At 36.6% G+C, this 20,922-nt stretch overlaps 1 protein-coding gene across 1 annotated transcript in view; it reads right to left on the reverse strand.

The window, feature by feature from the left end:
- Positions 1-20,922, reverse strand: part of ADGRG7 (adhesion G protein-coupled receptor G7) — a 67,723-nt gene that overhangs the window by 19,970 nt on the left and 26,831 nt on the right. Inside the window, exons 7-11 of the mRNA XM_059164346.1 lie at positions 14,800-14,939; positions 14,580-14,687; positions 8,643-8,803; positions 8,043-8,198; positions 3,502-3,614 (exon numbers count right to left, since the gene is read on the reverse strand). Coding sequence (XP_059020329.1) covers positions 3,502-3,614; positions 8,043-8,198; positions 8,643-8,803; positions 14,580-14,687; positions 14,800-14,939 — 678 coding nt within the window. The remainder of the gene's footprint in view (positions 1-3,501; positions 3,615-8,042; positions 8,199-8,642; positions 8,804-14,579; positions 14,688-14,799; positions 14,940-20,922) is intronic.

The raw sequence follows: 20,922 nt of genomic DNA on the forward strand, positions 1-20,922 counted from the left end.
TAAGACATTTCATAACCATTTTTCCATGGATTACCTCCCAAGGATTGGTATCTTGAGGACCATAATTTAGGAAATAACTTGTTAATAGTAAAATGGTCAAGATGTTGTGAATGAGCTAGTTAATATAAAACATGCTTGATCACTGTTTCTTCATTTGAAAAGGTAATTTCTCGGTATGGAACCAAGTGCTCCTTAAAACTTTGTGGGTCTTTTTCTTCTCATCTTTAGCTAAGATATTTGCTAGAAAAGAACAGCATTTTCTCACTTTGTCTGTAAGCTGGCATTATTTGCCAGTAGTCTTTAGAAGGCAGTGCAAGAGAGAAAGAGAGAATGTGTGTGATTGTGTGCTCCTCACAAGTGTGTTCTCTGGTGGCCCACATGTGTATTTCCAGATTAGCAGAGAATTCAAGGTTGCCCTAAATAAGGTTGATCTCAAATGTGAAGTCTCATATTCTCTTTACTGTGCATGTATTGTTTTCCTTAGTGGGTAAAGGCAAATATACCCTGAAGTCCCCTCTACTGACATATTACAATTCTCCGTATACTATGCTATGCAGTCATATATTAACAAAAGCTATAGAATCTCCATTCAGTACCACCCAAGCTCTTCTAGGTTTTTCAGACTACAAGTCCTCTCGAAATAACTATTTCCCTAAATTTATTACTGTGCCTAAAATCCTATTGTTTTCAAGTATCCATTTTTAATTCTAGAATCTGATGAATAAATCTGTTTGCTAATTACATATCCTTTATGATTTTATAACATTCCATCATGAAACTTCTCAGTCTTTAGGAAGATGCATAAAAAGCATATATTTAATCCATAAAAATTGTATGAACTCTGTTCATTCTCTAGATGCTTTAGTTGAGATTTTCAGGATAATTCAAAATTTCATTCAGTCTCTAGAAAACTTAATAACCAGAACTGAAAAAGGTACTCAAAGGAATCCTTTTATATAAAATGATTTTTTAAATATAAAAACAAAGTTAGTTTTTTCTTATGTCAAACAAATTATAATCCATAGGGAGAACAGGCTATTTTCATATATGCTGGCTCTTTGGTATATTACTATCTTCTGAGAATTAATATTATATTATTTTATATATAACATATATTATAATTTATATATTATGTAATATATTTTATATATTTAAATATATATAAAATTTATTATAACTTATACACATTATATATAAATTTCATATAATTATATGGGACCCTGTCTATGAACAAAGAAAACTATTTGATTCACAATTTAAAAAGCAATGCCATTTTTAAGATTTTTATCTTTGTTTCCTGAGGAGTTTTCAGTGATGTCTACGACATCAATACTGCTAAGAACCATGTTGATAGAGAATGAAAAAAAATCTGATGATGACTGGAAGGAGGAAAATTTTAGGCAAAGAAACTAATTTTTCAGGTACTGCAAGTCATTCACATGGGATCAAATAATTGTTCAAGAGTGATTATGACAGATGGACATTGGGGACGGTATGTGCTATGGTAAGTGCTGTGAATTGTGTAAAACTGATGAAATATACACCTGTGTCCCTGGAACAAGTAATACATTATATGTTAATAAAAAATTTTTTTGGAAAAGTGATTATAATAGAAATACAAATGAAAGGACAGACATAAGAGCCATTTTCTTTTACATGACAGATCTGTAATTACATGGCATGGAGTTTTCCTTCGAGGCACTTACCACTATTTGTAATTATATACTTAATTCTGTATATATTTGTATAACATCAGGAATGTAAATACCAGGAGAGATGGAGCTTACTTGTCTCATTCATAATCATGGTGCTTAATTTGCACATGGTGCTTGGTCCATAGTTAGCATTCAGTATAAAAACTTAAAATGAATGACAAGAGACTCATTAAGTATGATAGGTAAAGAAGAAGAACCAAATGGAATTCTGGCTCTTTGAACAAAGGGCTGATTCTAAGTATGAGGCAGAGAAAGTGAAAAAATGTGCTTAGGTCATCTAGCTGTATCTGAAATAAATAGGCTGATAGGGACATGCCAAAACAACATGAAGAAAGATTTCCTCTGATTACAGTGAAGAGTACACTACTTTACAAAAGAATACAGTGACTAAATGTAGAAAGAATAATAGATAAGAAAAAAATCATCATTTTCAGCCATCAGTGTAGTAATATATTCCAGTAAGGACAATTGGTGGACACTGAAACCATTGAGTAAGAGTTGAGGAACAGGACAGTCACACAATCATAAGGTTTCGTCCCACTGATTATCTATTACTTACAAAAGGAAAAATGTGAACCTTTAGTGTGTAAAAATCCGGTAGACACTACTGTAAACAAGAGACCAAATGTAATAGAACCAATAATGGGACAAACTGACATTGCGTGCTTCTTGCTCTATCACACTGAAAAAGACTTAATGATTTAGTATTCTCATAAAAATATTTAATCTGTATCTAATTATGAGTAACAGACAAAGCCTAAACTTAGAATACTCTATTTTACAACATAACTGACCTGAGCATCTCAAAAGATTTAATGCCCTAAAAGACCAAAATACACAAAAATCAGAGGAATTATTTTAGGCTAAATGAGACTAAAGAGACATGAAAACTGAATGAATTGGAAGGAAAAAACCCAACTATAATGAACATTACTGGGACAACTGGAAAAATTTTAATATGGGATATATATTAACACAGTAATATTAAATTAGTGTTAAAAATTGTAAATTGCTTGAGCTGAATTTCCTGAGTGAGGAATGGTATTATACTATAGAGGAGAATACCCCTGTTCTTAGGAAATACTTGAAGAATTTAGACATGACAGTCATGATGCCTACAACTTACTTTCAAAATTTCAGGACATGGGACGCCTGGGTGGCTCAGTTGGTTAAGCAGCTGCCTTCGGCTCAGGTCATGATCCCAGCGTCCTGGGATCGAGTCCCACATCGGGCTCCTTGCTCAGCAGGGAGCCTGCTTCTCCCTCTGCCTCTGCCTGCCATTCTGTCTGCCTGTGCTTGCTCTCTCCCCCTCTCTCTCTCTGATAAATAAATAAAAAAAAAATTTTTTTTTAAAAAAAAATTTCAGGACAGAGTAGAAAGACAGATAAAGTAAAATATTAATAATTTAATGAATCTAGGTGAAGGGTATATGATTGTTCAGTGTTCTCTCGACTTTTCTGCCAGTTCTTAATTTTTTAAGTAAAACTTCAGGAAAGATTTTTAAACAGCAATGCCTTTAAAATAAAAAACTCTGAATTTACACACCTGAGAAAACATTTATAAAGGAATTTAGTAGGGAGAAACAATTCTGAAGGAAAGATGAGTTCACCTTGATACATCTTGAGTTTAAGAAGAAAACCAGGTAGGAATGCACAATAGACCCACTTTGAACTAAATCTGATTTCCCTGTAGTTCCAAAAGACTGTATTCTGGTGAGAATATGTGCAGAGGAAATAATATCAGGATAGCAATTTCTCTCATAAGAAGAGCATGCAGCCTTTCTTACCTGGTGACAATCTGAAATATAATTGTGAGAACCAGACCAGTAATGGACAGGGCACATCCAACGCTGGATAGTATGTTTAGTGATTCAGGATATTTATAGTTCTTTTTGAAACTCTGGAAAATAAGTTAAGACTTTTATTTATAAATAACCATTCCTGAAATGTCTATGAAAGTCATCATAAAAAGTTACATTGGTCAAAATACCAGATAGTTGCCAGATACATCTTTTTGTAAAACTTGAGAAGTTTTAAAAGGAAATAAATGAACCCCTTATCTCTAAGCAGTCTATATGAAGTAGTGTTGAGAACAGTTATCTGTCTGTTAGGGAAAACATGTATACTTCTCCTCAATGTTTAAAATCAAAGTTGTTTGGATTAGATTAAAGTTGGCTGAAGTTATTTCATTTATCCCTTACATTATTTTTAGGTGTAATTATAATCTAAGAGGAAATCTGCATATGTAAGCTAATGCACTAAAATTAAAGTTGCAGAAATATTTTTTAGACATGGAAAGATGTTTATGTGATCCTGTAATATTTTTTTAAAAGGAGATCTCATTTTTGTCTAATGTATCTATGCCAAGTATTTATTCATAGATAAGTATACTGCATGTGAGTATGTACTCTTAGAAATCTGGTGAGGTAATAATCATGGCCATTGAGTAGGGTATATATAATTTTTTGCCTGTCTTTAACAATTTAAAAAATTAGAAAGTAATATTTATATAACATGAAAGTAATATAGAAGCATTAAAAAAAGCCCATAGTTATCTCTTACCCCCATATCATACCACCCTATCTCTTAAAATCCTATCTCTTCCCCAGAGGTGATCTTTTTTATAATATATCTACAAATATTACCTATGTCTCTTGTACAAATATATAGCAGTTTGTTAACATATTTTAATTTGAATTGCCATGTTAATTAAAGATGTTATAAATATTTTTCCATATTAGTATATTTCTATTTAATAGATAAACTTTCATACCTTATGCAATAAGTATGTACTGCTTTTATAGGAAGAAAACAAAAATAAAATAAATTTCATTTTAAAAACAAAGATTTCATATTACTTCTTGTGTACACTATATTGAGTAAATACCAAAGAATCATAGAATATATAGAGCTCATCAGGCCTTAGAAATCATCTATTTGATTAGAGCCTATCTGCTCCTACTTTATATACAATCTTAATCAGCCTTTTAAAAAATTTGGCAACCCAAAACTAATTACAAATGTGAGTGGTAGGCACTGAGGCAGACTCAGACATTAATGATAAGAAACAGCTGAAAGTTTGACCTCAGGTAAGAAGAAAAATAACTATGACAATGTAGTCTGTATCATTTAATATATATAGCAACCCAAGCTTTACACAGCTAGTGAATGATGCTGATGATCTTTAAGATATCAAAAAAGTTAAAATTTTATCTTTATTATTTTCTTATTAAGAAATCAGAACTCCAGCGGCACATGGGTAGTTCAGCCTGTGAAGCATCTGCCTTTGGCTCAGGTCATGATCCCAGGATCCTGGGATCGAGCCCCATATTGGGCTCTGCATTCAGTGGGAGTCTGTTTCTCCCTCTGTCCTGCCTACTCCTCATGCTTGCTCTCTACCTCTCAAATAAAGAAATAAAATCTTAAAAAAAAAAAGTAGATCTCTCTGTAATATGTTAGAAAATGATCAAAATCAATTAAGAAAGGCTTTGATCATTAAAATAAGAAAAGTATAACCTCACACTTGTCAGAATGGCTAAAATTAACAACACGGGAAATAAGAGTTGTTGGCAAAGATGTGGAGAAAGGAGAACTCTCTTATAGTGCTGGTGGGAATGCAAACTGGGTAACACTCTGGAAAACAGTATGGAGTTTCCTTGAAAAGTTAAAAATACAACTACCCTACCATTCAACAATTGCACTACTAGGTATTTACTCCAGAGGATACAAATATAGTGATTCAAAGGGGCACACACACTGATGTTTATAGCAACATCATCAATAATAGCCAAATTATTGTAAGAGCCCAAAAGTTCATCCACTGATGAATGGATAAAGAATTAAATGGTGGGGACGCCTGGGTGGCTCAGTGGGTTAAGCCGCTGCCTTTGGCTCAGGTCATGATCCCAGGGTCCTCGGATCGAGTCCCGCATCTGGCTCCTTGCTCAGCAGGGAGCCTGCCTCTCTCTCCTCCTCTGCCTGCCTCTCTGCCTGCTTGTGTGCTTTCTCTCTCTCTCTTTCTGACAAATGAATAAAATCTTTGGAAAAAAAAAAAGAATTAAATGGTGTATATACATAATGGAATATTACTCAGACATCAAAAAGAATAAAATTTTGCCATATGCAACAATGTGGATAGAGCTAGAGTGTATTATACTAAGCTAAATAAGTCAGAGAAAGACATACCATAGGATTTCACTCATATGTGGATTTGAGAAACAAAACAGTTGAAAATAGGGGAAGAAAAAAATGAGAGGGAGGCAAACCATAAGAGACTCTTAACTATAGAGAACAAACTGAGGCTTGATGGAGGAGTGAAGGATGGGCTAGATGGTTGATGGGTATTAAGGACAGCACTTGTGATGAGCACTGGGTATTATATGTAAGTGATGAGTCATTAAATTCTACTCCTGAAACCAATATTATTCTATGTGTTAACTAACTAGAATATAAACAAAAACTTGAAACAACAACAACAAAAAATTATACTGGAAGTTAAATCCAGTGCATTAAAGTAAGTAAAGGAAATAAATGATAGACAGGAAGGAAGGGAAAAAAAATTATAAAACATGGTTCTATATTGGGGCACCTGGTGGCTCAGTTGGTTAAGCATCCAACATTTGATTTTGGCTCAGATCATGATCTCAGTGTTGTGAGTTCAGGCTCTGTCTTGGGCTCCACACTCGGCATGGAGCCTGCTCCTGCTTAAGATTCTGTCTCTCTCCCTCTTCCTCTGCCCTGCCCTATCCCCTCTCAAAAACAAAACAAAACAAAATAAAACAAAAAAACCCATGAGTTTCTATAATTTGTTATTATATGTTGTATCAGTATGTTCTGATCTCAACTGACTTCCCAAAGATGTCTACCTCACAGCTCCTAGGGAATGAAAATACTTGCTTTTCTCAGGAAGATTCACAATATTAATAAGTGTAAGATACTACATCCCTCCCCATTCTACAGCATATAAAATCATTCCATCAAGTATAAAAACTAACACTTTTGGATTTAGAAGAATAATAGATTTCTGGAAACAGAACAAACAGGTCCTTCTCTTCAAAGAGCCGGCCCAAGAACTTTCAGAGGTGCACTTGTAGCTACACACCAGAACTAAGTGTTATCAGTTATTTGTACAGAGTAGCTTTGTAGTCAAAAGGTATAAGGAGGAACGCCTGGGTGGCTTATTTGATTTTGGCTCAGGTCATGATATCAGGGTTATAGATCCATGCTGGACATGGAGCCTGCTTAAGATTCCCTCTCTCTCCCTTTCCCTTTGCCCTTCCCCCTCCAAAAAAAAAAGATGTAAGGAATACATTCATAGATGAATGCCTAAGGAAGATGTGGTAGATATGAATGATGGAATATTATGCAGCCATCAAAAGGATGAGTTTGGGCCATTTGCGACAACATGATGAACCTATAAGATTATATGCGAAGGGAAATAAGTTGGACTGAGAAAAAAAGAGAAATCATATGATTTGACTCGTATGTGAAAACTAAAAAAAAAAAAATGAATGAACAAAAAGCATAATCAGATCTGAAAATACAGAGCACAAACTGATGGCTGCCAGAGGGAATGTGTGAAGGGGAGTGGGAAATACAAGATTCTGGGAATAAATTAGCCACAGGAATAAAAGGCACACCATAAGGAATATAGTCAATGATACTGTAATAGCATTGCATGGTGACAGATGGTAGCTACACTTGCGGTGAGCATAGCCTAATGTAGAAACTTGTGAAATCACTATGTTGTACACCTGAAACTAATGTAACATTGTGTGTCAACTATACTCAAATTTTAAAAAATTTAAGATATAAGGAATACATAAAGGAACTGTGGGACAAATTGGATGAATTCAAGAGCTATTACTCTTTTATCTTCTAGCATAAACTTAGCAACTTAGATTATTCCAAAGGAAAAAGGTTGGGTAACAGGTTTCAACTGCCCATCCATAGTTAAGTATGTACTGAACCCGCACCCAACACACAGCCATACAGCCTTACCTCTGGATATAACAACTTCAAGCTTCACAACATGTGAATCAGTTGAATGGAGTCTATCAGCTCTTCTTTGCACATGGGCTCCCTTCTCAGTATTAAATACACGGTACTGACCTCATCCACCCTGAAACCATACTGCAGGAAGCTCTATTTCCTTGCTGTTACCAGCACTTCCTTTTTTAGTCTTATCCCTCCATTCCCTGCTTATTCATTTAATCTAGATTGAATATCTATGCAAACTAAGCCCCCAAAACATCTCCAATTAGCACACGCCAGAATTATGTATAAGGGAAATTTGTGTCTGGAAAGAGACTACTGTGTACATCCTTACCATTAACACAGCAAAATTAGTAGTATGGTTGCAGTGACAGTACAAGAAGTTATCAGCGTTCCCACTTTTGTGACACCCACGTGTGTCCCAATCCTTTGTTGAAAGATCCCAATAGACACAAGCATAGGAATGGAGCTGGAATTCTTTTCGGTTATACTGCAAATTGAAAAGACAACTGCAACTGATTTCTTAAAAATGCTGAATCAAGTAAAAAAAAAAAAAAAGGATAATCTAAGATAAAATAAGTGTATGAGAAATCAATTAGGCAGGTACTAAGTACAACATCTTCATTAGAGATTGGGGGGAAGGGAAGGATGTAAAATTCAAATTAGCTGATTTTGCATTTATCTAGCCTGACCAAAAAACATGGATATTTAAGTGAATATCTTCAAAAAATTCTTAAAAGAAATTTTCTATTAAATCAATATATTGTATGCCTAAAACAAATATTACACTGTTTGTTAACTAACTGGAATTTAAATAAAAATTTACATAAATATAAAGAGTTTTCCTGTGGATTTCTTTTGCCCAACCAACCCCGCTTTTGTAATCAAAAGTGGCCTGAATTTTGTTGTTGTTGTTGTTAGTGGAAAAACTCACCTTTGGATTAAAGACAATGTCAACGGAAGCTCCCTGACTGTTATTTTCATTTGTCCTGCCTGAGATAATTTTTTGACTAAAATTTGATTTAGCTTTAAAAGTTTTTGATTGGAAGAGCTTGTTGTTTTGATACACTACAAAGCCACATGCCGTTGTGTTACCTGTGAGACCAAAAAAAAAAAAAAAAAAATCAACAAATGAAACAAATGAACACTAAGGCAACAAAAAACAAAGTCCCATGTCATCATTCAACCTCATGACTGCTTACTGTAAAGTACAGTAAAAACTGTTTGCTAGCCTTGCTAGCCTAATCTTTATTTAATTAATATGTATAACCTGTACCTGGCCATTCTACTCACATTAATTTTTTCCAGAGGTTCAGACTCCTTACCTTCTAAATAGCTACAAAAATTTCTGCCTAATTCATCTCAAGGAAGTATAGAAGGATTTCATGTATAAAATAAACATCTTGCTTTCTTTTCTTTTCTTTTCTTTTCTTGTTTTTTGAACATCTTGCTTTCTATGCAGTGAAACAGTGAATATGACACCCAGGTAGCCCAAGGCTGTGTGGTTCCCCCCCACCACCACCACCCAACTACCGACCAATAAGACATCAGACAAGAAAGAGCTAAAAGTAAATAGTGAATATCGGGTTGGCAGTGCCTAGGAAAGTGTTATGAGACCTGTTTCCTATTACAAGGGACAGAAGCCCGTCTATTCAGTCACAGAGCCAGGAGTTCACATAGTGCGTATCAGGGACTGTTTCAAGGGAGATACTTTCCATCATCTCCTGAACCACTGGTCTCTGCTACTTCATGATGATCATGGATTTTTCCCAAGGCTGGGAGACTATTGTGACATATTTCTTCAGGACCCTGGGAAAAAGTGTTCGGCTGTTCTTCAGAGATCCTAGAAAAGCATGGCCACAGCAGAGGGTTTTGCCTGGAGGCAGCCACGGTGGTTGTCAAACAGAAGGACCTAAGGAATGCCCCTAATGCTTTATCTAACTGTTGGCCATATTTAAGACAAAAGCAACTGTAACAATTACAGGTTTGAACTCAATTAATTTTTTAAACTCTGCGTTCACAAGTGATATCAAGAAAACCGAAACAGTGGCAAGATAGGCAGACAATGCCTTGACAATTCCGACCATCCTCCCAGACAGCCACATTCTAGCCTCTACCTGGAAATAAAGACATTGGTTTACGAAGCGTTCTCATGGCACATTGGACTTGCCAAATTATTCATTCTGGACAATAGATGACAAAGTTAGCCTGAAATTTACAGTAAGGCTTCTTTTCATTATTACTGTGGGTGGAGTTTTTTGTTTGTTTGTTTTTTGATGTTGTTCTTTAAATAAAAGGACAGGCATGATGTAAAAGTTGAGTCCTGGGTGGCTCAGCTGGTTAAGTACTGGACTCTTGACTTCAGCTCAGGCTGATCTCAGAGTCATGAGACAGAGCCCCATGTCAGGCTCCATGGTCAGCAGAGAGTCTGCTTGAATGTCTCTCTCCCTGTCCCTCTGCCCCTCCTTTGCTCATGCATGTGCACACATACACACATACACGTGTGTGTTCTCTCTCTCAAATAAATAAATAAATCTTAAAAAATTATAAACAAATAAATAAAAGTCAAATCCATAGAACAGTGTGGAGATTCCTCAAGAAATTAAAAATAGAGCTTCCCTATGACCCTGCAATTCCACTCCTGGGTATTTACCCCAAAGAGACGGATGTCGTGAAAAGAAGGGCCATCTGTACCCCAATGTTTATAGCAGCAATGGCCATGGTCACCAAACTGTGGAAAGAACCAAGATGCCCTTCAACGGACGAATGGATAAGGAAGATGTGGTCCATATACACTATGGAGTATTATGCCTCCATCAGAAAGGATGAATACCCAACTTTTGTAGCAACATGGATGGGACTGGAAGAGATTATGCTGAGTGAAATAAGTCAGGCAGAGAGAGTCAATTATCATATGGTTTCACTTATTTGTGGAGCATAACAAATAGCATGGAGGACAAGGGGAGATGGAGAGGAGAAGGGAGTTGGGGGAAATTGGAAGGGGAGGTGAACCATGAGAGACTATGGACTCTGAAAAACAATATGAGGGTTTTGAAGGGGTGGGGGCTGGGAGGTTGGGGGAACCAGGTGGTGGGTATTAGGGAGGGCACAGATTGCATGGAGCACTGGGTGTGGTGCAAAAACAATGAATACTGTTACGCTGAAAAAAATAAATTTTTTTAAAAAGTGAAAAAAAAGGTCAAATCCGTAGAAATATAGAGGTTAAAAAATGAAAGTACCTTCTTACCCCTCTCCTCATTCCTACAACATTTTGGTCATTTATTAAAAAACAATCACTTTCATCTAGATATAAAGATTCATCAGAAAAAAATCTATTTACCATTTTAATTTTTGTTAAATCTTCATATTTCTAGATATGCCTTCTTGACATTGATTTATATTCTTTCACTCTCTCTTTCCCTTTTTGTAATCAAATTTGTTAGAATCTTGACTATTTTATTAGTCTTTTCATTGAAATGATGGGGGTTTTTGTTGATCAAGCCTAGCATTCGTTAATTTCTATTTTTATTAAGTTTCTCCATCACATTTATTAATTATTTCTTTCCAGCTTCTTTACATTCACTTTATTTTTATTATTCTTTAGTTGCTCAGTTCATTTTTTAACAATTTCATTTATTTTGTAATAAATTTATTAAAGCACATATATTTTTTAAATAATTTAAATAATCTACTTTAAATAATTTACTTTAAACACTACAAACATGCAAAAGAAAATACAGGAGGCTATCATTATGACTTTAACATAGGGAAGAATTTGAAGAATTCTTTGTCCACATCCCATAGGTGTTGATATGTGATAATCTCATTGCCATTAATTTCCAAGTACTTTGTAATGTACACTTTAGTTTCCTTTCTAACAACATTTATTCTTAATTTCTAACTGGGATAAAACTTGGGGTATTCTTTTGTGATACTTTCTAGTTTTATTGCATTGTGGTCAGGAACTATGTCTTATGTAACTTCTATTTTACAAAATGCATAAGCTTTTGTACATGGTCAATAGCAAATGACCATGTAGTGACTAATGAATAAATGGTCAATTTTTGAAGGCCCTGATGGCTATGTGAAAGAATTTTTATTATCTATTTTTGGCCTAAAAACAAAATTAGACACACACTTAAGTGTATATAAAGGTCAAGTTCATTAATTTTTTTGTCTACTTGCTCTTTAATTTCTGGGATAGTTGCACTAAAATCTTTACTTAGAAGAATGGTTTGTCAGCGTGCCCCTATATTTCCAACAACTTTTGATAATATATGTCAAATGATGTCTTTCTAGGAGAAAAAAGAATTAAAATACAGATAATTTGGAGCTTTAGTTTCTAAAAATCGTATAAAATATGTCCCTTGCAGAGGTGTCTGAATGGCTCAGTGGATTAAGCATCTACCTTTGGCTCAGGTCATTATACCAGTGTCCTGAGATCAAGTTCTACATTAGGCTCCCTGCTCAGTGGGGAGCCTGCCTCTCTCTCGCCCACTTCTCCTGCTTGTGCTCTCTCTCTGTCAAATAAATAAATTTTTTTTAAAGTCCCTTTTAGTCTAATCTGAGTCTCTATCTCTTAACAGTGTGTTTTAGCCCATTTGAAAAGATTAATAACTTATAAGGAATAAGAAGTTAGATCCCTATCTTTCACTAAACATATCAACTCTAGGTTCACTGAAGACCTAAATGCATACACAAACACTAAAACCATGCAGAAGAAAATATGGAAGACTATCCTTGTGACTTAAACATAGGGAAGGGTTTCTCTTATAAAGTACCAATTATAGGGGCGCCTGAGTGGCTCAGTGGGTTAAGCCTCTGCCTTCCGCTCAAGTCATGATCTCGGGATACTGGGATTGAGCCCCACATCGGGTTCTCTGCTCAGCAAGGAGCCTGCTTCCCCCACTCTCTCTGCCTGACTCTCTGTCTACTTGTGGTCTCTCTCTCTCTCTCTCTGTCAAATAAATAAATAAAATCTTTTTTTTTTAAAAATTACCAATTATAGAGGAAAATACTGATACAGTGGACTGCCCTATAAATTAAAACTTGGGTGTGACAAAAGATATAAAAAGCCAAGCAAAAGAAAGCTACAGACTGGAGGAAAGATATTTGCAACTTTATAACCAATAAAGAATTAGTATCCAGAATACAAGAACTTCCAATGACCAATAAAAGAAAGACAAATAATTCAATAAGAAATGATCATAGTGTTCAAATAGGCAAGTCGCAGAGTAGAAAATCAGAGTGTCTAATAAATACATGAAAAGGTGTACAAATAAAGGAAGAAAAAAACTAACATATCATTGAATTTCCAAGCTGCCAAAGGAATATAACAATATTTGTAACATATTTATCAGATAGACAAAGTAACAAACAAACAAGAAACAATACTTGTAACATGTTTATCAGATAGACAAAAGTTAATAAGCTTATAACGTATGAATAAATCTCCCAAAAGTGATGTGTAGTTTAAAAAAAAAACAAGTTCCATACACCATGATACCACTTTGGTAAATATTTAAAATCCACAAAAAGAATATTTTATGTATGGATATAAAAATATGTAGCAAAAGTCTAAAGGCAATCATAAAAATGAGACATACCAACTTAAGAAAGATATAAGTTCTGGGAGGGAGGGATGAGAAAAAATTAGGACATGGACCTGTAATATCCTCTTTTTTTTTTAAGGGGTCTGAAGCAAACAGCAAAATTTGACATCTGTTTACCTTGCTCTACCTGTGGGTACACAGGTACTACATACATCTATACTTTTCTATATGCATGAAATAGTAAAAAAACAAAAACAAAAACAAAAACAAAAACTTAGATTTGGTCTCTACCTTCACAAAGCATGTAGCCAAAGCAAATGGGAGCAAAATTTCACAGCATGCCAGATCCATGAATAATACCCCTTATTCTTTATCAGAGCTATTATGAATTCTAAAATATGCACTTTCTAATTGGAGTGCTTTTTAAGTTTTATTCTTTTTAGAGGAGGAGGGGCAAAGGGAGAGAGAGAATCTCAAGCAGACTCCTTACTAAGCACAGAGCCAGACTCAGGACTTGATTTCACAACACTGAGATTGTGACCTGAGCTGAAATCAAGAGTCAGATGCTTAACCAACTGGCCACCCAGCACCATACATTGGATTTTTTTTGTATTTGGGAGAGAATAAAAGTAAATGTGTGCACTTGCTTTCTTTATTATTATTGTCAGAATAATCATTATTTTAGACTTCGAAAATTACAAACATTTCAAGTTAGACACAAAATTTTCTAAAGGGCTATATGAAAGATACAGGGAGCCCACAGTGAGCACCATATTAGTGGAGATAACTAATATCTGTTGCTACAAGATGATGACTGTGCCAATTATATAAAGTATCCCAAGGCAGGTCCACAGGATGAATCTGAGCCTGCAAGTGCCATGTCAAGAGAAAATATGAGCAAAGTTTATGACTGAAATTTTTAAATGTATTTTTAAGTGTAAAACTGGCTTGTATTAGCTAGATTTTTCTTAGAAAACAGACTTGTGCCCATGACCAGAGCATTTCAATTCTGCTCCAAAGGATTTTGGAAGGGGCGGGGGGAAGAAGAAGAAATTCATCCCTATCGTCTAGAATAGTAGAGTTGAGATTACCATAATTTTAAGATTTTATTTATTTCAGAGAGAGAGCGTGCAGTGGGCATGAGTGGGGGGAGGGGCAGAGGAAGAAGCAGGCTCCCTGCTGAGTGGGGAGATGCACATGGGGAGCTCAATCCCAGCTGAGGTCATGACATGAGCTGGAAGTTAGATGCTTACCGACTCAGCCACCCAGGTGCCCCTAATTTGAGTGTACTTTTTAATGTAACAAAGTCTGAGACCTACTTGATGAGGTATTGAGCAGGATTTGAAGTTCAGTCTCCCCATTTGGATTAAGGGCTTCCACATCTCTCTCCACAACTGTGGAACCAGGAATGAGAGAATCACTAGATCCTGTCCGAGGAAAAAAGTAGAGTTTTAAAAGTCTACATTTTTTTAGAGCATTATTCATGGTTGATAGCAGAATGTTGTCTGCTACGATAAGTACATGAGACAAAAAACTCACCTTTCTTCACAGAGAAGCGAACACTTGTGGAATGCCCAGTGCTTTCTGAAGACAAATCTACAGACTGTACTGCCACATTGGGCTCCACCACTGCCCTGTTACCCAAAGACGTGGAATAAATTTCCATTTGCTCAACAAGCCTGTATAGGATAAAATATAACAACATAACGTTCTAGAGATTTGTCATAAAAAGGTTTGTGTTCTCTCCCTCATTCCAGTAGAAAGGCATAACCACAGAACTCACATGATCACAACATTGATACGATCCACTTAAAATAATTTATGTTCTTCACCAGAGTCTTACTTTGTTGTATATACGTTTTTTTCTAAAGTTCTGATGGACTGAAGGATACTGCATATATAGATGCCAGAAAGCTGGAACTCAAGAATGACAAGTTTCCCCACAGAAATAGTATCTATTGTGCTTCTCTTTCACACAAAGGATGATGTTGCTATCGGTCATTGGCCAGACATGTGCTTCTTGTTTCTCCTTATGCCCCTTATTCAACTCCCTCCTCTCACCCAAACCCCTTGGTATCTAAACCATTTCCTATTAGTTGTTGGTTCAAGAGCCAACAATTTATTTGGAACCATGCAAGAATAGAGCTCTGAGCTCACTACCTCGGTTATTATCTCTACATTGCAAGTTTCCACAATGTTCTTTTCTACTTTGGATAACTTTGAAGACAGATTAGTTGGAAGGTGGGATGGAGCGGGAGAGCCTGTCAGGTTGGTGTTCTACAAAGAAAAGTCATAAGACCTTTCCTTTTCCTTGTTTCCTACAAGAAGTATTTGCATTATTTCTGTACCTGATCAAACAAAATCTCTATAGCTAAGATAACTGATTCAATCAAGTTTTCCCAGAAGTAAGGAGATTTCATTAAAATGTAGTTGCTCCATATTCTAAGTCTTTATTTTGGCCACTAAAGTATTTTTCACTTTTCCCAACTGACATAATAAACAAATTTTAAAATAATTGAAGGTTGCTTTTATAAAGAGAATATGATAATCATTTATATAGAAACCATTTGAGTTCACTTGTCTGTTTTGAATGTTTTCCTTTCATAACACCATTTTCTGAATTTTTAGCAATTCACAGTATATATTTCCCACTTAATAAATAACAATCATATTCCAGAGCTGCTTTCAACAGAAAGAATACCTAACAGAACATAAGAACATATTTCTAAGAACATATTTCTAAGAACATATTTCATACATTTTGTTTTGTTTTCAGCATAACAGTATTCATTGTTTTTGTACCACACCTAGTGCTCCATGCAATCTAATACCCACCACCTGGTTCCCCCAACCTCCCACGCCCCCACCACTTCAAACCCCTTAGATTGTTTTTCAGAGTCCATAGTCTCTCATGGTTCCCCTTCCAATTTCCCTCAACTCCCTTCTCCTAACTCCCCATGTCCTCCATGCTATTTGTTATGATCCACAAATAAGTGAAACCATATGATAATTGACTCTCTCTGCTTGACTTATTTCACCCAGCATAATCTCTTCCAGTCCTGTCCATGTTGCTACAAAAGTTGGGTATTCATCCTTTCTGATGGAGGCATAATACTCCATAGTGTATATGGACCACATCTTCCTTATCCATTCATCCATTGAAGGGCATTTTGGTTCTTTCCACAATTTGGTGACTGTGGCCATTGCTGCTATAAACATTGGGGTACAGATGGCCCTTCTTTTCACTACATCTGTCTCTTTGGGGTAAATACCCAGTAGTGCAACTGCAGGATCATAGGGAAGTTCTATTTTTAATTTCCTTCTTTTTTTTTTTTTAAGATTTTATTTATTTATTTGACAGAGAGAGATCACAAGCAGGCAGAGAGGCAGGCAGAGAGAGAGGAGGAAGCAGGCTCTCCCTGCTGAGCAGAGAGCCTGATGCGGGCCTCCATCCCAGGACCCTGAGATCAAGACCTGAGCCGAAGGCAGCAGCTTAACCCACTGAGCCACCCAGGCGCCCCTATTTTTAATTTCTTGAGGAATCTCCACACTGTTCTCCAAAGAGGCTGCACCAACTTGCATTCCCACCAAAAGTGTTAAAAGGGTTCCCCTTTCTCCACATCCCCTCCAACACATGTTGTTTCCTGTCTTGCTAATTTTGGCCATTCTAACTGGTGTAAGGTGATATCTCAATGTGGTTTTAATTTGAATATCCCTGATGGTTGGTGATGATGAACATTTTTTCATATGTCTGATAGCCACTTGTATATCTTCATTGGAGAAGTGTCTGTTCAAATCTCCTGCCCATTTTTTGATATGATTATCTGTTTTGTGTGTGCTGAGTTTGAGGAGTTCTTTATAGATCCTGGATATCAACCTTTTGTCTGTACTGTCATTTGCAAATATCTTCTCCCATTCTGTGGGTTGCCTCTTTGTTTTCTTGACTATTTCCTTTGCTGTGCAGAAGCTTTTGATTTTGATGGCTTTTGTATTTCATATGTTTGTCAACCAAACAATATCTGCTGAGCACCAACTCAGAGGTCATACTCTATGAAACACTGGAGATACCAAGAGGCACTCCCTCAGGCATTGGAAGGCTAAAGGGAAGGGCATACTAGATATTTGGGAGTGACTGCAGGGTTCACAACCACTTTTATAGGGCTGCTCTAGCCACAGCCACTTTCAAGGCCATTTTTTCCTTCCATATGATTCTTCCCTGCCCTTGCCATAACTGATTCAATTAGAGATGAGTGCCTGCTTCAGAGTACCCAATGCAGAGGTTGGCCATTGACGAGCAAAAATTCTTGGAAGAAGCAATCAGATTCTTTTCATTCAGGAATTTTCAAGTTAGTGCCATAGTTGTATCAGGAAAGTCATGGTGTAGAGGGGACCAGAGAGGTCATTCTGTCATTTTAAGAACAAACACAAGTTTAAAATAAGATGCTTAATTTTTCCTGTTGAGAATAAAAGATGGGATGCCTGTGTGGCTCAGTAGGTTAAATGTCTGCCTTCTGCTCAGGTCATGATCCCAGGGTTCTGGGTTTGGGTCCTTCATTGGGCTCTCTTCTCCGTGTGGGGAGGCTCTCTCAGTGGGGAGAGGGGCTCTCTGCTTCTCCCTCTCCCTCGGCCTGCTGCTCCCCTTGCTTGTGTGCTCTCTCTCTTTCTCTCTCTCTGTCAAATAAATAATATTTTTAAAAAGAAAAAAATATGTAAGTAAATTCTTTCAAATTTTTTCATGGTGCTTATCACCTTCTAACTTCCTATGTAATTTACTTACTATGTTTATTATCTCTTATCCTTTCTCTGGAGTGTAAATACAATGAAGACAAGGATTTTCGTATGTCTTTAATCAACAGAATGTATTCCCAGCACATAAAGTAGTGCCTGGCACATTAAGGGCTCAGTAAATACTTCATTGAATAAACTTGCTTTCCTGCCTTAAAAAAATTTTTCCACTTTATGACATAGGAATGTCTCTCTCAAGGACATGGAAGCCATCCCTTTAAAATGTGAACATCAAGGGAGTTAGTTTCTCTATTTCCCAGTTCCTGTGGGGCTAGGAGCCTGATTTTAGTGGGTGGGTACCCTGCTCCAAGTTGCAAGGCTACCTCTTGTCATAAAGATATGAGAAGTTTGTTCTTCCTCTGGATAAAGTTAGTTAGCTAACACAGATGGTCACCCCAAGTACTGCGTTAATTTAAGATGAACTATGTGTGACAGTGTTGTCAAGTTCTCTTAACTGAGGACTAGTTATTGATTACCTGAAAACACGTAAGTAATAGATTATATCTGCTTGGCTATATAAAGAGGTGAGATTTCTCTCTGCAATCTCTTATTGTTTGCCTGTGATACATATCACATTCTGGTTTAGTGCTTATGCAATAAAAAGTGTTTTCTTTCTCTACTACCTTTGTGGAGAGCATATCTGGGCTGAGAAAAGATTTTGTTTTTAATTATATCTCCCTAATGTCATAAACAGGGTTAATTTATGAGAGAACAAAATAGAAGTAAAGATGAAACATACATGTTTATTGAGTCATATTAATTATAAAGACCAACTGCAAAGGTTAGCAAACCTTCTCTTTTCAAGACTAACTATATGAAAGTCAGGTATCCTACTAGTGATTTACATATAACATATATAAGATATAACTCAGTTGAGCCTCACAAGAATCCTACTGAAGTAAGTCTCAAAGTTACTCCTATATTATTATACTGAAGAATCTGAGGCTCTTCCAAGAGAAATGAATTTAGCCAAAATCATGTACCTACTAAATAACAATGCTAAGATTTGACCCCAAGACTGTCTGACTCCAAAGGCTGTGGCCACAACCACAATATTATCCTGGATGGAAGGCCCACAAACTCCTCTCCAGGGATCTTCAAAGCTGCCTTGGTTGTCCTGCCATCTCCCTACTCCAGAATCCATAAAAGCCTGTTATGGTATTGTTTTTAGGTTCCCATGAGATTCCATAAGACTCTTTGCAATCGATCTCTTGTCAAGATAATTTAACCAGGCACCTTTTAACCAAAGGTGGCTGGCTGGAACAAAAATACAAATAGAAATATGAAACACAAATATACAAGATGGTCAGTATTAGGGAGCGCAGTTTTGCATTCCCAAGGATAGGTAAAGACAGACAATTATGAGCCCCGAGTTTGACAGCAAAATTACAGGGTGATAGATAGCTCAGTCTTCACTACAAGTAGTCAAAATGGTGAAAGGAAGTCTTGGATTCACTGACGGTAGTAGAATGCCCTTAGCAGCAGAGACCTTGCCCAGGGCTCCTCCCAGCTCAGACCAAGAGAATGGATGAATGGATGCCCAAGAATTTCACTATGACTTGAGCCAGCTGGAGCTGGGCAGGTTTTTTCCTCCCTATCACCATCCTGTCTTACTCTCACACTGTCCACTTCTTTTTTTTTTTTAATTAATTTTTTTATTTTTTATAAACATATATTTTTATCCCCAGGGGTACAGGTCTGTGAATCACCAGGTTTACACACTTCACAGCACTCACCAAAGCACATACCCTCCCCAATGTCCATAATACCACCCCCTTCTCCCAAACCCCCTCCCCCCAGCAACCCTCAGTTTGTTTTGTGAGATTAAGAGTCACTTATGGTTTGTCTCCCTCCCAATCCCATCTTGTTTCATTGATTCTTCTCCTACCCACTTAAGCCCCCATGTTGCATCACCACTTCCTCATATCAGGGAGATCATATGATAGTTGTCTTTCTCTGCTTGACTTATTTCGCTAAGCATGATACACTCTAGTTCCATCCACGTCATCGCAAATGGCAAGATTTCATTTCTTTTGATGGCTGCATAGTATTCCATTGTGTGTATATACCACCTCTTCTTGATCCATTCATCTGTTGATGGACATCTAGGTTCTTTCCATAGTTTGGCTATTGTGGACATTGCTGCTATAAACATTCGGGTGCACGTGCCCCTTTGGATCACTACGTTTGTATCTTTAGGGTAAATACCCAATAGTGCAATTGCTGGGTCATAGGGCAGTTCTATTTTCAACATTTTGGGGAACCTCCATGCTATTTTCCAGAGTGGCTGCACCAGCTTGCATTCCCACCAACAGTGTAGGAGGGTTCCCCTTTCTCCGCATCCTCGCCAGCATCTGTGATTTCCTGACTTGTTGATTTTAGCCATTCTGACTGGTGTGAGGTAATATCTCATTGTGGTTTTGATTTGTATTTCCCTGATGCCGAGTGATATGGAGCACTTTTTCATGTGTCTGTTGGCCATCTGGATGTCTTCTTTGCAGAAATGTCTGTTCATGTCCTCTGCCCATTTCTTGATTGGATTATTTGTTCTTTGGGTGTTGAGTTTGCTAAGTTCTTTAAAGATTCTGGACACTAGTCCTCTATCTGATATGTCATTTGCAAATATCTTCTCCCATTCTGTCAGTTGTCTTTTGATTTTGTTAACTGTTTCCTTTGTTGTGCAAAAGCTTTTGATCTTGATGAAATCCCAATAGTTCATTTTTGCCCTTGCTTCCCTTGTCTTTTGCGTTGTTCCTAGGAAGATGTTGCTGCAGCAGAGGTCAAAGAGGTTGATGCCTGTGTTCTCCTCAAGGATTTTGATGGATTCCTTTCTCACATTGAGGTCCTTCATCCATTTTGAGTCTATTTTTGTGTGTG

This window comes from Mustela lutreola, chromosome 2 (assembly GCF_030435805.1).
Source record: "Mustela lutreola isolate mMusLut2 chromosome 2, mMusLut2.pri, whole genome shotgun sequence".
Lineage (NCBI taxonomy): Eukaryota > Metazoa > Chordata > Mammalia > Carnivora > Mustelidae > Mustela > Mustela lutreola.